The 16,828-nt window shown below is 42.2% G+C and overlaps 1 protein-coding gene across 19 annotated transcripts in view; it reads right to left on the bottom strand.

Moving 5' to 3' along the window:
- Robo1 (roundabout guidance receptor 1) overlaps positions 1-16,828 on the bottom strand; it is a 1,040,826-nt gene that overhangs the window by 32,582 nt on the left and 991,416 nt on the right. For 12 of the 19 annotated variants that reach the window (XM_063270742.1, NM_022188.3, XM_063270743.1 and 9 more), the window contains 5 exons: positions 15,144-15,298; positions 12,482-12,817; positions 10,328-10,435; positions 7,151-7,295; positions 3,367-3,615 (listed from right to left, as the gene is read on the bottom strand). In XM_063270742.1, coding sequence (XP_063126812.1) covers positions 3,367-3,615; positions 7,151-7,295; positions 10,328-10,435; positions 12,482-12,817; positions 15,144-15,298 — 993 coding nt within the window. The remainder of the gene's footprint in view (positions 1-3,366; positions 3,616-7,150; positions 7,296-10,327; positions 10,436-12,481; positions 12,818-15,143; positions 15,299-16,828) is intronic. The other 7 variants (XM_063270751.1, XM_063270753.1, XM_063270752.1 and 4 more) reach the window with 1 other exon arrangement.

Raw genomic sequence — 16,828 nt, 5'->3', positions numbered from 1 at the left:
GGCTGAGCAGGGTGTATCTATGTATTCAGAAATATGTACATTTGTAGCAATTAATAGGACAAGAGGGCATGAATTTGCAAGAGAGCAAGAAGGGGTGTATGGGAGGATTTCAAGGGAGGAAGGGAAGGAGAAATGATGTAATTATATTATAATCTCAAACAAATAGATAAAATCATAATTAAAGGGGAAAAAGTTGCTTGGTTTTCTTTTGTTTGTTTGTTTTGTTTTGTTTTGTTTTTTTCCCAGGCAGCAGAGGATAGTTTTGGAAAGAAAGCAGTCAGACTTGCAAGAATGAGAAATGCTTGCTTGCCATGTGAAATAACAGGAGATATAAGACCTGTGCTGTGACCTCAAGATAAGTCCAGAGAACTTCATACAGACTCAAGTAGAAAAGAGGGTGTGTTCAGGGACTGAGAGAAAGATGGGCAAAGGCAGGAGACCTAGGGTCTCAAATACTGTGCTAGGCTGGAATGACTCAATGGGAGAAACATCAAGAAAGCTAATGAGGGAGGGGGGATGGAGGGGGGATGGAAGAGACAGAGGTAAGAGAGTATTTTTAAAAAATTTATTACATATAAGTACACTGTAGCTGTCCTCAGACACACCAGAAGAGGGCATCAGATCTCATTACAGATGGTCGTGAGCCACCACGTGGTTGCTGGGATTTGAACTCAGGACCTCTGGAAGAGCAGTCAGTGCTCTTAACCACTGAGCCATCTCTCCAGTCTGACAGAGCAGTTGTTAAGGATGTTAGGGAATTTTTAAGTTTTTAGTTTGTCTTGCTTTTGTTTGGAACTGGGCTGAAGTCTTGCATGGGCAGCTATAGGAACGGAAACCACAAAAAATGCCAAGAGCTACCTTGCAGTTACATGAAAAAAAACTGGTCATTAAAATTATGGGATGATGTGAAAACAGCAGAAGATAACTAGGAGGATAACCGATATAAAAAGGACAGAGGGTTTGTTTTAATTTTGTATATGCCCTCATATATTATATTTTTCATACACTGGCTGAAACAATATAGTTGATAATTCTACATACCATAGCCATGGGACACAGGAAAATACTTTAACACTCAGGCAGAAATTTATTTAGTGGATGATGGCTAAATAAATTTGGTAGCTCTCAGAATATACGTATGCAGTGGGTGAGTAAATTAATAGGGTGAGGATACCATTGGCTGTCCCAGACACTTAACATTGTCTATTTGATTCTCAGAACAGCCCATTACATGGTATCCTGGCAGGAAGCTTGAGAGGGATATGAAGCCCTCCAGGGCAGATGAATGGAGCAAAGTATTACACACCCTGATGCAGGGGCTAAGGTGTGAATGGGAATCCAGAAGACAGAAGTTAAATTACCACATTAAACAGCAGGGCTGAGGCAGGGGGGTGGGGGCTGGAGAGGGCTGGGGTAGGTAAGTGGTGACAGTGCAGGCAGGACACCTCAGAATGAGAAGAGGGTTAAAGAGAGGAAACTTTCAAAGCAGGAGAGTTACCAGTGAAGTCGGGGGTGGGGGCCTGAGGGGCTGGCAGAGGACAGCGATGTGACGTCATGGCAGAGAAAACCTCACTCACTTTTATTTCAGAGCAATGTGGAAAGGACTATGTGGGACGTCATAGGCTAGGCTAGCAGGAGTTGGGTGTGGTAGCCCACATCTATAACTCCTGAACTAGGGAGGTAGAGGCCGGAGAAACATCACAAGCTCAAGGCCAGCCTGAGACATACAACAGATCCCATCTCATCAGAAGAAAACGTAACAAAGTTACTGAGTGAACAAATAAACCAACATCACCACCAACAAAAGGCTGCAGGGTAATCTGGACCACAGCAGTCCCACTGGCAACCCAGAGGGGTGTAGCTAGGCAGCAGAAAATTTAGGTAATTTTAGAGAATGAAAGAACGCTGAGGTATTTCAGAGCTTAATAGTGTCGATTAGCGCCTCATTGGTTTTTAATAAGAATAGCTGAGATGCTCTGTGACCTTAATAGGGAGGAGAGAGGGCTTATTTGTTCTTAATCTTCATACAGTTGCAAGGATTAATACCATTTCTTTTAAATATACTGCAACCCAATTCTACATACACACAGAGGCCTCCATTCACACCTAAGAAGGTTCCAAACCTCCCTTCTTTAGAGAGAGCATGTGATTTAAATTTAGTAATAACTTCTTAAAATACTTAGTAAGCATAGCAAATTGTGTTTTAATCTATGGGGTAAAACTCAAGCAGCACATGCAAGAATTTTTTTATTCAAAAATGTCGAAGGAAAGTCTTCCGGGGCAAATACCATGTTTGGTTTTAAAGAATATTAGGAACCAGGAAAGCAATAGATAGACAATGTGTCAAGGGCAATAAAATGGTGCAAACCAAACCATCAACACAAAAAGCTAACATGACTCAGTTTTTATGTGGTAGAAACAGCATGTGTATTCACTGCATGTAATAAAATGGATTGTTGGTGATGTTCAATAGAGTAAAAAAGCCCATACATCTGCACGAGCACACTTACACACACACACACACACACACACACACACACACACACACACACACACGTAGTGTTTGTAGTCTGGTCAGAGGCATTTCAGCTGGATATTTTTCTTAATTAGATATTTTATTTACATTTCAAATATTATTCCCTTTCCCAGTTTCCCCTCCAGAAACTCCCTATCCCATCCCCCGTCGTCCTCCTGCTTCTACGAAGATGCTCCCCCACTCAATCACTCACTCCTTCCCACCTCCCGCCCTGGCATTCCCCTACACTGGGGAATGGAGCCTTCATAGGACCAAGGACCTCCCCTCCCATTGATGCCAGATAAGGCCCTTTCAGCTCCTTCAGTCCTTCCCCTAACTCCTCCATTGGGGTCCCCGTGATCACTCCCACGGTTGACTTCGAGCATCCTCAGTTGGACATTTAAACCAAAATTAAGATATATGAAGTCATCCTAAGATAAATATACCAACCCTTTATAAATGATATTTTCCTGGGTTTCAAATAACAGGAGAAAACTCTTTTCCTCCCACTGTCTAAAGACGCTTCCTGGTCATACATAGGAAAAACTATAGCATGAAACACTTACCATCAAGAACATAGGACTTACATGAGAAAGGTACTCATGAATATAACTATCATAAGTGGCTGAATGTTGAGGTCCCCATTATTTTCTGGTTATTAGTTCGTGGAGTTCAATTCAGCTAATGTGAGAGTCAACAGTATTAGCAGGTAATGTCCATCATCTGTATGGGCTGGTAGACCCCCAAAATGCCCATGTGACTCAAAAATTATTTCACGGCACACCATCCAACCACTATCTTTGAGGAGTAGAGATTGGGATTGGCCACCAAGGCAGCAAATGAGAACGTACCTCCTGTCTGGTGGGTGGGGCATGTGGCCGAGGTCCTCCGGACAATCCTGTAACATAGGCTGGAGCTCTTCCTGGGGAGACGGGGTGAGAGTGGCCGTGGACTGATGGCTGTAGGACACAGCAGCTGGGGACGAAGCTGCCCCCCGGACAGGGGGCGTGGGGCCTCTTTCAGCTTCCTCTTCTTCTAATTCATCCTGTTGCAAATACATCCGTGCAGGCGGAACAGGGCACGGCATTTCTTGATCATAGCTACAACAGATTACAAGAACGTGCAGTAAACGATTTGTATTAGGGAGTGGGGGGGGTTGTCACCCAATTGCTTTTTAGATCTGTTCTAGGTCTTACTAAAGAGTTATCGTTAGAAGACCGCTCACTGTTAGAAGTTATCAGAGCACACGATGGCATGCATCGTACAGAGGGCGAGGGGTCTGACGCTGGGAATAGCTTTGCACAGCCATTTAGTGCATCTCCAAACGCACTTGGGGGATTCTAGCTCTGCACTCCATAGGACCTTCAGAAAAAAAATGAAAAATGAACTGCAAATGGCCCAAGGTCATGTTCTGAGTTAGGAGAAATCCTTCCAAAGGGACAAAAAGTGGAACTCAGCCGATTCTGTCCAGCTCCGCCCATGTTTCCTCTGACAGCACAGGAAGTATTGTTTCTTTAGTTGAACCTGAGACTGGTTGGTTGGGGTTGTGAAAGTGAAATCAAATGCCTTTCTCTCCCAGATAGAAATCGGCCTTGGGTATCAAGCTGCGGACAGGGAAGACGAGCTCGGTTAACCCCTTGCTCTGGCGCATATCTATTCATCACGACAGGGACAGATCAAACTGTACAAATTTTGTACTTCTTACTCTCTCCCTTTATTTTTCCTCCTTCTATTCCTGAGAGACAACAGGTTTTGCCTTCTAGCCCAGGTTAGCCTCAGTCTCACGGTCCAGCCTCAGCCTTCCGACTGCTGGCCTTCCAGGCACGCACCCGAGCCTTTAGCTCACATTCTACTCCCTGCTCTGATTCCCTCCACCAGGGGAGTTGATGTTCAAATACTGCGGCTGCTTGTGCATTCTTTTATTTTTAAATTGTCCTAAGTTATCCTTTTTCCCTCTTGTCTACGTTTCTTTCATTCTCAAGAAGCACAGTAATTTGTTCTCCTATCTAAACTAAAAATATTAGAGAGTATTCTTAGTATTTTCTTTCTTCGGGGCATCCAACCGCTGACTGGCCAGGTCATCTCGATCCTCTGCGTAAAACCTCTCGAGTCTTGTCCCTTGCTCGTGTCTGCTGTGTGCCTTAACCTTTCAGTTCGTCTCTCTGCTTCTGAATGCTCTGTTTTTCAGTGTCTTCAAGTTGCTCCAAATTTGCAAAACCGGTCGCACACCACTCACAGACCATTCATTTACTCCAAAGCAATAAACGGTCCTTTAATTGCTTAAACAATAAAAAATAAAAATGCCCAGGCAAGATGCTGGAGTAACTGCACGTTCTGGTGGACATCTGCCTTCCTGGCTTCCTCTCAGCCGTTCCATGTGTTTCCTGTTAAGCTCTCCAGGAGTCTGCGTCTCTGTGTGGTCCCAGCGTCCATAAACACGTTCTTTCTTCAGAACCTTCTCATGTGTCATAGCTAAGAACGACTGCCACTTGATCAGGAAGCCTTCATCCCCTGCCCCATTCAAAACCATCCTCTTCGGGATGGAGTCTTTTTGCCACTGTAGGGCCTGAAGGTTTTGCTTTGTTTTTCCTTTGTTCATATTAACTTCATTGTGTGTGTGTGTGTACTAAGAGGTAACTACTGGATTAAAATAGCTGGGACAACAAACTTTAAAAAAGAAAACAACAGCTGCCCGCATCCGTGTTACTTGCACATTCTGTGCCTGTATTACTGACCCAGTAAAATTTATATGCAACCACAAAATCTTGGTGACGTTTTCATGGCCGTTCCCACATCTGCAAAGGCCAAAATCTAGCCACCTGCCATGTTTGCTGCCAGCTGAGGTTAAACATAAATAAAAATGAAAAGGCCGACTTTTGGGAGTTTATGCCCTCTGCAATCACCTTTCTATGGGTGTTCGCAGTTCTCAGCTTGCTTTCCTAATTCTTTTCTTCTGATTTTTGCTAACCTTGGTGATGTCCTGTTTATTGCGACACTCCCAGGAAGTGTGAAGTACCACTAAACTGAGGAAGGCAGCAGTGGGCCTGATGCCCCGTGAGGTGAACTGAATGTGCTCAGACATGATCTAGTGCGTCACGGAAGAGGAGGAGATGATAACTAAGGGATCTTGAACAGAACACCCATCAGATGAGAGCACACGCTGGCCAGCATCACCGAGGTGGAGGCTCTTAGGAACTCCTTCACCTTCCCTCTAGGCGTGTGTATTCAGTGACGCATGGTCAACATTGCAGCTACAGATAATGGGAACCGTCTATAAACATTTTCTGTATAAGAACTTGACACAAAACACATTCTGAATATTATTGGAAAGTGCAAAGATGGACTTATGTATGGGCAGAACTGAAACCGTTAAAGAACACCGTTGAAATGCTGGTGGGTTAATAATCGAGCTTTCTTTATTTTCTTTCTAGTTACTGAGGAGGCTGTTCTCAGGGAGATGCCCTTTCCGGCCGTGTCTTCTCCCTTGGTTTGATTTCATCTGGTGTATCATGTCCAGGGACAGATGTTGGGAGACGAAAACAGCACACACACTTCCTAAATTTTACCATGTGGTTTACTTAGACTCATGAAATGCTTTGAGAATCAGTCCCACAGAGTTTAACTTCCTAAGCAAACTGTTTCTTAGCACAAGGTATGATATCCAAGGAAGAGAGCTCTCCAGTACACCATGACGTGTATAGATCAATGCGATTGTTTTAGGAAGACTTAACATGGGACGGCGACATTCGAACACTCCCAGGCGTGGCTTAATGGCGGGGATGTGTTCCGAGAAATCCATTGTTGAGAACTTTGTCATCTCATGGACAGCCCAGAGAACACTGTCACAAACCTGGATGGTATTGTCCATTCTCTCTACCGTAGAGGCAGTTATTATACTTGAAGTAGCAGATAAAAGAGACATAGTGCAAAGTATTTCTGTTTTCAGAGACACTGAAGATATGAAAGGCACAATGAAAACACTATTGGGTAGGGTTTTTCTGTCCCATTATGATCTTATGGAATCTACAGCACATAATATGTTACAACATTGACATAGTGGATCTAATATGGATAGTGATATTTAAAATATCATGGAAATATATATATGTGTGTGTATATATATATATATATATATATATATATATGATTCTATGCTAGAGTTTACACTTATATAGCACTTTATTTGCTAATCCCAAGTTCTTGGATTAAAGACATGCACCACCAGCACCCAGCTACTACTCACACTATTGTTAATATGTGTATACATGTATACACATACATGAGTAATTAGGTACATTCGTGCATGTGTGTACATATAATGTGTGCACTGAAAAAGATTCCTAAGACTTAATTCATAGCTGAGACAGCCCTAGGGAGAGCGGATATATGTGTGCATAAAAAGAGTGTGGTGTATAGATACTATGTGTACCTAATTTGCAGGTTTTAAGGAAGTGTCCTTAACCTTAATTCACATTTCAGATCTCCCTAAGGAGGGCTGTTAAGTCCTATTGTTTGAATTAGGCACTGGTGTTTGTGGACCTAAGGAATCCATCTCCCTTGGGCAATTAGGGTGAACCCTGACTTGTCCTCTCTGAGGCATGTATACTGCTCCTCTTACTGCGGCAACGTCCTTACCTTTCATCTACAGACATGCTGTATTCCTCGCTGTTGCTGTGTGGGGGAGGATGCGCTGGGGGAGGGGGCAGCAAGTCTGCCCAGTTCATGCCACCCTGCTTGGGTGCCTTTGGTGTCCGTGCCCCTTTCTTGTGGCCTTGACTCCCTAGAGAAGAAATAAAATACAATGTCTTTTGTTTCTGACCTTTACACTTTACTCTCCGTTATTAAAGAGTTTAATATATTCCACCGCTATCCAGCAATTCCTGTGCACGTGTGTGTGTGTGTGTGTGTGTGTGTGTGTGTGTGTGTGTGCACTTTTCTTCTTTAGGTGGGACTTGATACAAGAGAAAGGCCAAATGCTACCAAGCTCAATGCCAAGTGCACAGCCCAGGATGAAACACAGGCTTAAACGAGTTTTACAAGTCATATCATTAATAGCGATCTTCCTACAGCGATTAATTGAATTATGGATTCTCATCTGAAACAAATGAGCTGTGGGCATCTTTTCTGGAGTGCCTTTCTATTATTTAATTGCTACAATACAATGCCGTACAGATACGATCTATTAGTGTTCTACTGTTGCATTAAATCACTGAATATATATAATTTGTACTCGTCCATTGGAATGTTTCAGGCACAATCAAATTTCTCATTTTCGTGGGGAAGAGAGGTAAGGGGTAAGGAAATTGCTGGGAGAACTAATATATTTAATGACAAAGGAAGGAGAAAAGTGCATTAAAAATAATAGACACAGATATTTTAACCAGTTTGTATAAAGTTATGGCTTATAAGAATAAAACAGATGACGTTCTTGAACATTTGTAGTGCTATGAAGTAGCCCAATTATTCCATTACTATGGTATTTTTGATTTTCAGAACTGATTCATCCTTTTCATTGGTGGCTGTTTATAAACTAATTTTAGAGAGTTCTAAGTCAAAAGATATTGTATAATTAAACACTACTACTTAACATATTTCAGGTCCATACGTATATTATGAACACAGAGTCTGTAATTGTTTTTTCTCCTATGAGCCCCCAATATCCCAGAATTGCTTTAATGTTTCTTTATGACTCTGAAACAAGTCCCACGGGAGATGAAGCAGGCTCTAGCTTATTCAATGAGCCTTTAAAATGTTTCTGAAGTCACTTGGGACGTTTCCGTCACAGGAACTGTTTGTCATGCCAGTTGTTCTTGGGCTGGTCTGCTATTGCACTAAAATGTGGGCTGAAGGGCAAGCTGACTGTCAGCCCCAGCCTGGACACCGCCATGCTCTCTCACATCCTCAGCTGCTTGTACTAGGAGGACTGTGGGGCATGTGTCATGAAGGTTACATTGTTTCCTCATACACATCTTCCCCAAGCTGCCCCAAGACACTGAACACTGCAGCCCTCTCCTGAATTTCATCCATGTGCTCTGTTTCTGCCACCAGTCATCAGAGGTCACATCTTTAATATAGTTTTATCATCTCTGGAATAACCTGTGGTAACAGAAGTATCAAGATCCGGCATCTAGTAAGGGATATAGATGCCAACTGAAAAGCAATCACCCTAGCTTTTCTCTACAAGTACCTAAAAGCTCAAGGACAAAATGACATAACCGAATGCTGAAATATTGTGGATGATTTCCCCACAAAAATGCACATGTGAAATTTTGTTGAAAACACGGAGTTTAGTTACTTTGAAGAAGAAAAGGGAAAATCATCTAAGACGTTAAAAAGAGAGTATTTAGTACAATCTGCAAAAAACAAAACAAACAAACGAAAAAACTGAATCTAAATGGTAAAGAATCATCTCTAAGTCCCTGCAACTCACATAAGAACCTTTGAAAGCACAGGCTACGGAATGCCACACCATCGTGCCTCGGTTAGGGGCACATAGGAAACTGCCGATGTGAAGGAGCGAGCATCGTTAAGAGACGAGGGCAAGCCGATTGGGCACAAAGACCCTAGCGACCACTCCTGCAGCTGCCAGGAGGCTCCGTTCTTCCCCATCCTGGAGAAACATGCTCCACGTAAGATCAATCGCTCTGTTCTCACTGCGGTGTGACTTACCACATGTTAGTTCTCATAATGAACCGCCTTTAATTACTAAACCAGGACTTAACTACCAGCGAACTCCCATCTGCAGCGCCTATCAGGAAAACAGCTGGCAAACAGCTGCGGCGGCACCCGGACCCACAGGGAAGCCTCACTGTGGCTTCTGGGGCAGGACAGGACGATACTGGGAGGAAACTTTATGAGCTTCCTCCCAGCAAGAACTGGGAGACCTCGGAGAGAATGTGAACCAAGATAGGTTTCTGCCGTCCCTCAACCCCAGATTACTGCTTCTCAGGCTTTCTTCTCTTTGATTGCACCCAAAGTGGTAACATAGCAAATTTATCACACATGTACGGTTTGGGGCTGTATTTTGACTAAGGGAAGGAAAAGAGGTTTTACTGCCTTGGAGAACTATTTTGTACTTTTGACTTCGCTAAATCTCAGTATCAAAGGGTGTCTCCTTTGAGGATCTGCCAGAGCCCTACTGACACAGATGAGGATGGTTGCAGCTAACCATTGGACTAAACAAGGGGACCTCAATGGAAGAGCTAGAGAAAAGACTGAAGGAGCCAAATGGGTTTACAACCCCATAGGGAGAACAACAGTATCAACCAACCAGATCCTACCAGAGCTCCCAAGGACTAAACCAACAACCAATGAGTACACATGGAGGGACCCATGGCTCCAGCCACATATATAGCAGAGGATGCCATTGTCTGGCATCAATAGGAGGAGAAGCCTGTGGTCCTGTGACGACTCGTTTCCCCAATGTAGGATAATGCTAGGGCATTGAGGTTGGAGTGGGTGGGCAGGAGTGGGAGCACCTTCATAGAAGCAGGGGAGGGAAGAGGGGGTATGGGAAAGGGGGAAAGAGAATAACATTTGAAATGTATATACATAAAGTAACCAAGAAAAAAATTATTAAAAAAAGAAGAAAAGGAGAAAATAAAAGAAGGAAACAGAACACTTGATATTTGATGCCAAGTAGGATATGGGGTAGTTTATTGGGTGGATGGTGCTTTAGACTGCAGATCAGACCTGTGTCTGGGACTCCTGTGATACAAGGTGATGATCACTTCGGTACCCAGCTCATCAGTCCTCTGCTCATCAGCCCCTCTGGAGAAAAGGCCAACACTGTCTTGTGTCTTTCTTACTTACCAGATGTACTACTGCCCCGATCTGAGCTGTTGTAAGATCCTCCTGTATTCTGGTCATAGGATTGGTTGTACGGGATGGTTGGAGGGATTGTGTCATTTGCCCGATAATCTAGATATTCCAGAAAGGAAAAAAAAGTTTATTTCCTCTTAGTTATTTCACGTTTGTTTGTTTGGCTTATATTTCTGAGTGACTGAAGAAAGCAGCTGGATTATCTACTCGCCTGGTTTCTTCTTGTTTTTCTCTTTGGATTAACATGATAGAAAAAAGCTTCTAATTGAAGTGCATACACACATAGACACATGTATGTATTTTTAAATCTAATAAGAGGGACTGTGGGCACAGCTTCATAGTAGTGCTTGGTTCACAGGCATTAGGAGAACTTGGATTCAGCTGAATGCCCAGTATATCCAATTTCTTTCTCTCTGTCCCTGTTTCTCTCTGTGTCTCTCTGTCTGTCTCTCTGTCTGTCTCTGTCTGTCTCTGTCTCTCTCCCTCACTCCCTCCCTCCCTCCCCTACCCCTCTCTCTCCCCATCCAGATTAGAGATATTGTAAACCAAGACAGCTGTCAGCTGCACCTAGAACTAGCCCTCAGTATATTCTCTCTTCGGCTGTCTCTTTGCTTAAACATGCATCAAGGCTGTGCCTTACAGCCTAGATTCAAATGGTAACATATTTACTAGATTAGCAACCTATGTAATTCTACCTATATACTAAGAGAACTGAAACTCATCAATAACTTTGTATCTATTAAAAATATGTCCCCAATAAGAAAACACAGCATCTTGACCTGTCTCAGAGATGTTTCTGCTCCCTTGGGCAGAGGTGAAAAAGCATATACGACGACTCCTGTGGGCACACAGGCAGCACTAATCTGTCATCCATTTGCATTCCGGAGCCCTTATTATTTATATTTTCACATACTCAATGTGCTTCCAAGCAGTAAAAATGAGCAGAAGTTCTAAACTCTCTGTACATCTGACTTGCAGACCTTTCCACGGCTCAGAGTGAATGCTGGCAAAGTGGCTGAATAATCTAACAAGAGTTTGACCCATCACAGTGAAGCCATGCATACAGAAACTCCACTTTCCTTCTGTGTCAGTCTTTGTCATGAACTTACTCAGGAATCTTAATGAATTTCATTAAATTGGGTTATTATATCAATCAAGTGCTTCCTTAAACTTGGGAAAAGGTTAGATGACTTTATTATGAAATTAAAACATATAGCGTGGGTTTAATCAAATGAAATGCTTAAATTACCCTTTGGTAATCTCGAGTTGTACATCTCAAGGAAATAAATCCTTGTCTCTAATTACTTACAGTAAAAATGTGTCCTTTACCTGCACAACATTGCTCCATCTATTCAAATTAGAGCAATCTTGCTTTTCCTAGAGGTATAACTTTGCAAATCATGTTATTTCGGCAGTAGCCTGGAGAACTGCAAAGAAATCAAACACCTATCTCTTTCAACCTACATATTACAATACAGAGACATTCCCCTCAGGCCATACAATACCATTCTGCTGCTTCAAGTTAATATTAAACTCAATTTATTTTAGGTTCTATACTGACAGACTTCAATCAGGTCAACCATAGAAATTTAGGTCCCAGAATTATACATTATAGCAGTCATAGGAACCACACGAGGTGATACAAGAAATTGAACCACTTCTCCAGCTCAAGTTTAATTTAATTATTTTTCTTCAGTTTGATATAAAAATGCCATTCGATATGACCACGTAGAAGCAATTATCTTCCATCCTCAAGTGGAAAGCATGGAATAGTCTATTTATCGAGAATGTGAGGTATTGTGATAGCTGTACATCTGCCTTATGAATAAAAGATTGCATGTCCTAGGCAATCCTTCACCTACTATTAAATTTAAATTAATCTCAAAACCATTTGAAAATACTTATATATTGTTATGAAAATCAATTTTCCACGGTCATTGTTGTGCTAATTAACTCTTTGACATTGGAAATTTTGAAGCCACAGAAACAATAATTTCAGTAATCTAAAGAAGGATTTGACTTGGTCGCCACAGACCAGTTTTCATAGTTAGCGCTAGGGGTGGGGGGATGGGGGAGTGGGCAGGTGGGGGTGGGGCTCAGGGGATCACTACAGGAAGGGGCGGGAACAAATGCAAAACCCTTCACCTTTGTTCAGCTTGTTTTGCTCCATGATGTTATACTGAATTGGTGCCACTTCCTGTTTCTGCTGCCCCGGAGGCTTCCAGTGTTTCTCGCTGGAGTCCCCGCCGCCGTTATTCATATTGTTGCTGAGATTTGCCTGGATGAGCTGCGTGGTGGCGTAGGGAGTGGGCTGCCCTGATGGATTGACAAAACGCCCGTCCTTCAGATTTGGGCTATTGAAGGTTTTCATCTCATTGATTTTGTTACTAAGGTCCACATCACCATAAACAGTTGACTCAGGGAGCATCAGATTTGTTTGTTTGTTATCCAGTTGGTTGTTATAATTTGCTATACAATCAGCTATGTGCAATGAAGAGGAAAAGGAAAAAGTCATTCTGCATGGTTATTCTGCATGGTCTTCAATTGTTTCCTAAGCTTTCTGAGTTATAATGAAACCGGTCTACAAAGGACAAGTGTGCCTCAGGTTTTCAGATTAAATAGTGTAAACTATTCACGCAGGCTTTCAAAGGAAACCAAAATCTAAGGAGGTCAAAATATTCATATTTTTTTATGTAGGAACCAAATAATTTTCGACCTCTGTCGGTGTTATTTACGATCGGTGTGAAATAGCTTCTCTTAACTCCTTCAAAAGGAATTCCAGTACAACAATATACATGCAGCTCTGGATGTATATTTCATACACATATTTCATTCAAATGTAAGACCTTCACACTTCCTGGTCTCAGGTTACAGACCTAATTGAAGCTACTGGTTAGAGCTATTGAAACAACAGAACTAAGTTAGTAGGTTAAGGAATTAGACCGGGGTGAATACAGCTTCATAGCAACGACCTGACACTTCAGTGTTTTACAAGATGCTTGTAGTCAGAGCTAAGAGAATAGGGGAAAATAATAGTACGTACTGCTCAGGAGGATTTTATCAGTTCATTACTTGGTCTTACCGGATACCCATTGTCAGAGAAGGATGCTACATAGCCATTGTTCACGGTTTCATAATGACGCCCTATGGTCTAACATGATGATGATGGTTACAAAACGAATCATGGAGACCAGGGCCATTTAGTCAAATCCAGATAGATATAACATCTGATATTTCTAATATCTCATTCCATGTTAATTCTATGCTCACCGAGATAATTAGTAACTGAATAGCATACACATGGATGTATTTACAGCCTGCGGTTCAAATATTAAAACAGCAGGAAGAACTAGAGTTCTACGTTAAGTTAGAAGATTTTAAATTGAAAAGCTTCTAGAGGAATAACATTATTTTATTCATGTTGCTCAAAAGTGGCACCAACACTAACAGGTTTCTTGAAGAATTAGCGTTCAAAGGGACATCTTTAGCAATGATAAATTAACATGCTTGCAAGCAGGAACATAATCTTAAGAACTTTCAATTTCCCTATCCTAGTGAATTCACTTTGCCCTTCTGTTATACACCATGGACCATGGATGTTCAGTTCAACTGAACTGTAGTAACTCCATCTTTAATTTCTAGGCATTAGGTTCTGCTCAATAGTGAGTAAGAAACACAACAAAAGCAATGTAGTTTTGGAAACCTCATCTTGTTTTGGCAATCTTCCTATGTGAGTTTTATGAAAGTAGGTTGTTTCTAATCTTGGCTGCCTTCTACCCTTCATTGGCAATATAGCAGCCACTGGTCATATCTGACCATAAAGAATTTCACATGTGGCTAGTAGGCATGAGGAAATAGTCAATCCATTTGAATTTTAAAAGCCACCCATGGCTCTCCTATTGGACAGTGTAGCTCTGAGTAATACTTCACAGGGCTGTCAGCATTTATGCTTTCTAGTTAGTGTCAACACTGCCTGTTATTTGGGGATGTGGGGTAATCTGTCTAGACCGAGCACGGGGTTCTCAGGACACAGACTTGTCACATGAATAAGTAACATTTACCATCAGTGAATGAGACCTGAGATTATTTTTGGGGGTAATACAGAGATGGCTTTTTTATTTCTTCTCACACGATAACATATTCCTCTCCAGCCCACCTTCTCTGTCTCCCTTTCTTAAACCCACTCAATGTTCTACTTTCAGCATCACCTCTTGTTTTTGTTGTTGTTAACCATTATCTTGGTTTCAAGACTTGTTTTGTTTTCTTAGGAAGATTTTCTAACTTTCCTTCTTTATCTTGCAAATCCCACATTCTACTCCGATGTCTGAGGTAAAATTTATACAATATACAATAAAGGCAGGCAGATATTTCAGCTGTGCGCTTATGTGTGTGTACTCAGTGAGTACCTACCTCTCTAGCCTTAGGGTTTGTCCTTCTACTGTGAATTGTGATCTAAAAACTTAGTTCATTCTCATCAAAGAATTTTATTATTACTGTAGGTGATTATCACTGTTGCTGCCACTGAAAAATGTGGTTTTTTTTAATCGATTCTTTGGGTCTCAAATAGTCATGATAAAAATTAGAATTATAAATACTATGACTTTTTCATAATTTTACTTTCCTTTATTCTAGAACTTGTATGTTTTTTTCAGGGATGGAGAAAATATCTGAGCAGGCTAGTTAGTTACACAATTATGATTTCCTAAGACCGTTGACCAGTTTCCTCCTCATTGGGAAGGACCCATGACTTTTTCTGGCTAACCCCTGGGAAGGCCGATGTGTTTTCGGCTCTAGCCACACCCCTAACCTGGGCGACTGTAGGTGGTCAGGTTGCTGTCGCTGTTGCCGTTGCTGGCTGTGCAGCAGTTGATGGAGCAGTCATTGTGACTGTTGCCTGTGTTGGGCCACGTGTCCGCCAGCCATGGCTGTGTGGCAGGTTCACTGATGTTGAGGAGTCCCGGCCTGAAGGAAAACAGTACAGAAAAGGCATGGAAAGCAATCCTTATTTGGAATCCCAGCAAACGTTTCCTTTTGCTTAATCTCACCATAATTTCGTGAGCTATTCCGAATGATACCATGGTGTATTTTACTTTACAGACAGAGGCAATTGTAACCTAATGTCCTAGGAGGTCTTTCTGTGGACAGATCCATTAATCCGCAGGGCCTCACTTCAGAGTTCAAACCTTTACTGTCTGCACTGTTTTTGTCATGGGGATTAGAAAACAAATGCAGAATCTGAAATTACCAGGGCATACTTTTAAGTCTTGTAGGACTACCTGCCTGACATCGTTTTTTGATCCATTAAGACTGCTTCGTTATAAAACAGAGCGTGTATATTTAATACGCAAATAGAGCCTTCTCCTAGAGCACACTTGCACATTCTTCTTCCAAGCCGGATCACTTTCAGAAAGAGCGTGAGGCTCTGCAGTATCATGTACAGCGGTGCCTCAGCGTATTAGCATGTTGTTCTGTAAGCTTGTCAGCTCATGGGGATAACGTAAAAATGTTCCCAGCCCTACCTAGCGGAAAGCTAATGAATAAAATTTGATGAGACAAAGATGTTGAGTGTAGTGGGTTTAGTCTAATGCATTTGAGGTATACAATAGTAAAGTCTTTAGGTAAGGATACATGATAGAGTAATTTATCTAAATCGGCAAAATTGATAGACTGGACATTGTAAGTGTATATCATACCTTATAATTTGCATAATTGTTATAATTGTGTTCAATTTATATCTGAGAGAAAAGAGCCTTTTTAATTGGACAATTAAAATTGGGGGGGAAATGTAGTGGTTTTGGCCTAATGCTTCTTGTATTATGATGTTAATTTTGGTCCCCAAAACTGCTTACACGAGAGACTCTGACCCTAGTTGGTTCTGATTGGTAAATTAAGATGCCTGCAGCCAATGGCTGGGCAAGGTAGACAGAGGTGGGGCTTTTAGGATTCCAGGGCTTGGGGCAAGAGGAAGGAGGAAGAAGAAGCTCTGTCAGGAGAAAGAGGAGAGGAGAGACACCACACCTGGGAAGAGTGGAGGACAGGGGGGCATGGCCGCCATGTAGGAGCCAAGAGAGTGCAGGCCCTGTTGGTCAGCCCTCTGGGTCCAGGACAGTCTAGGTAGAATATAGAATTTAGTAAGTAATAACTCGGGATTATAAGAACAAGGTGGATTAACCAGGCGGAAGTTAGGAAGTGGTCCAGGTATTGCAATGATTAAGGCATATCAAAATACAAAGGTTGTGTGTGTGTCTTTCATCCGGGCACATAAAGCATTGGGGCAGGCAGCAAAACCATGTGCCCCGGAATTAACTGATAATCTTTACAAGTTGACTAAAAGAAATATTAGTGCCCCTCCCCCTCCACGGCTAATCCTAATCCACTTTCTCTTTGTGCAGGCAGAGTGCATGTGCAGTGTGTGTGATGGGCGCCCTACACCCGCTGGGTGCCGGGGAATCAGACTGCGGTCCGAGTGCTTTTTCAACTCCACTTGGTAAC

The sequence above is a fragment of the Rattus norvegicus genome, chromosome 11, assembly GCF_036323735.1.
Source record: "Rattus norvegicus strain BN/NHsdMcwi chromosome 11, GRCr8, whole genome shotgun sequence".
Taxonomy (NCBI): Eukaryota; Metazoa; Chordata; class Mammalia; order Rodentia; family Muridae; genus Rattus; species Rattus norvegicus.
Note: the sequence above shows the minus strand (reverse complement) of the source record. Positions and strands in the feature narration are given on the sequence as shown.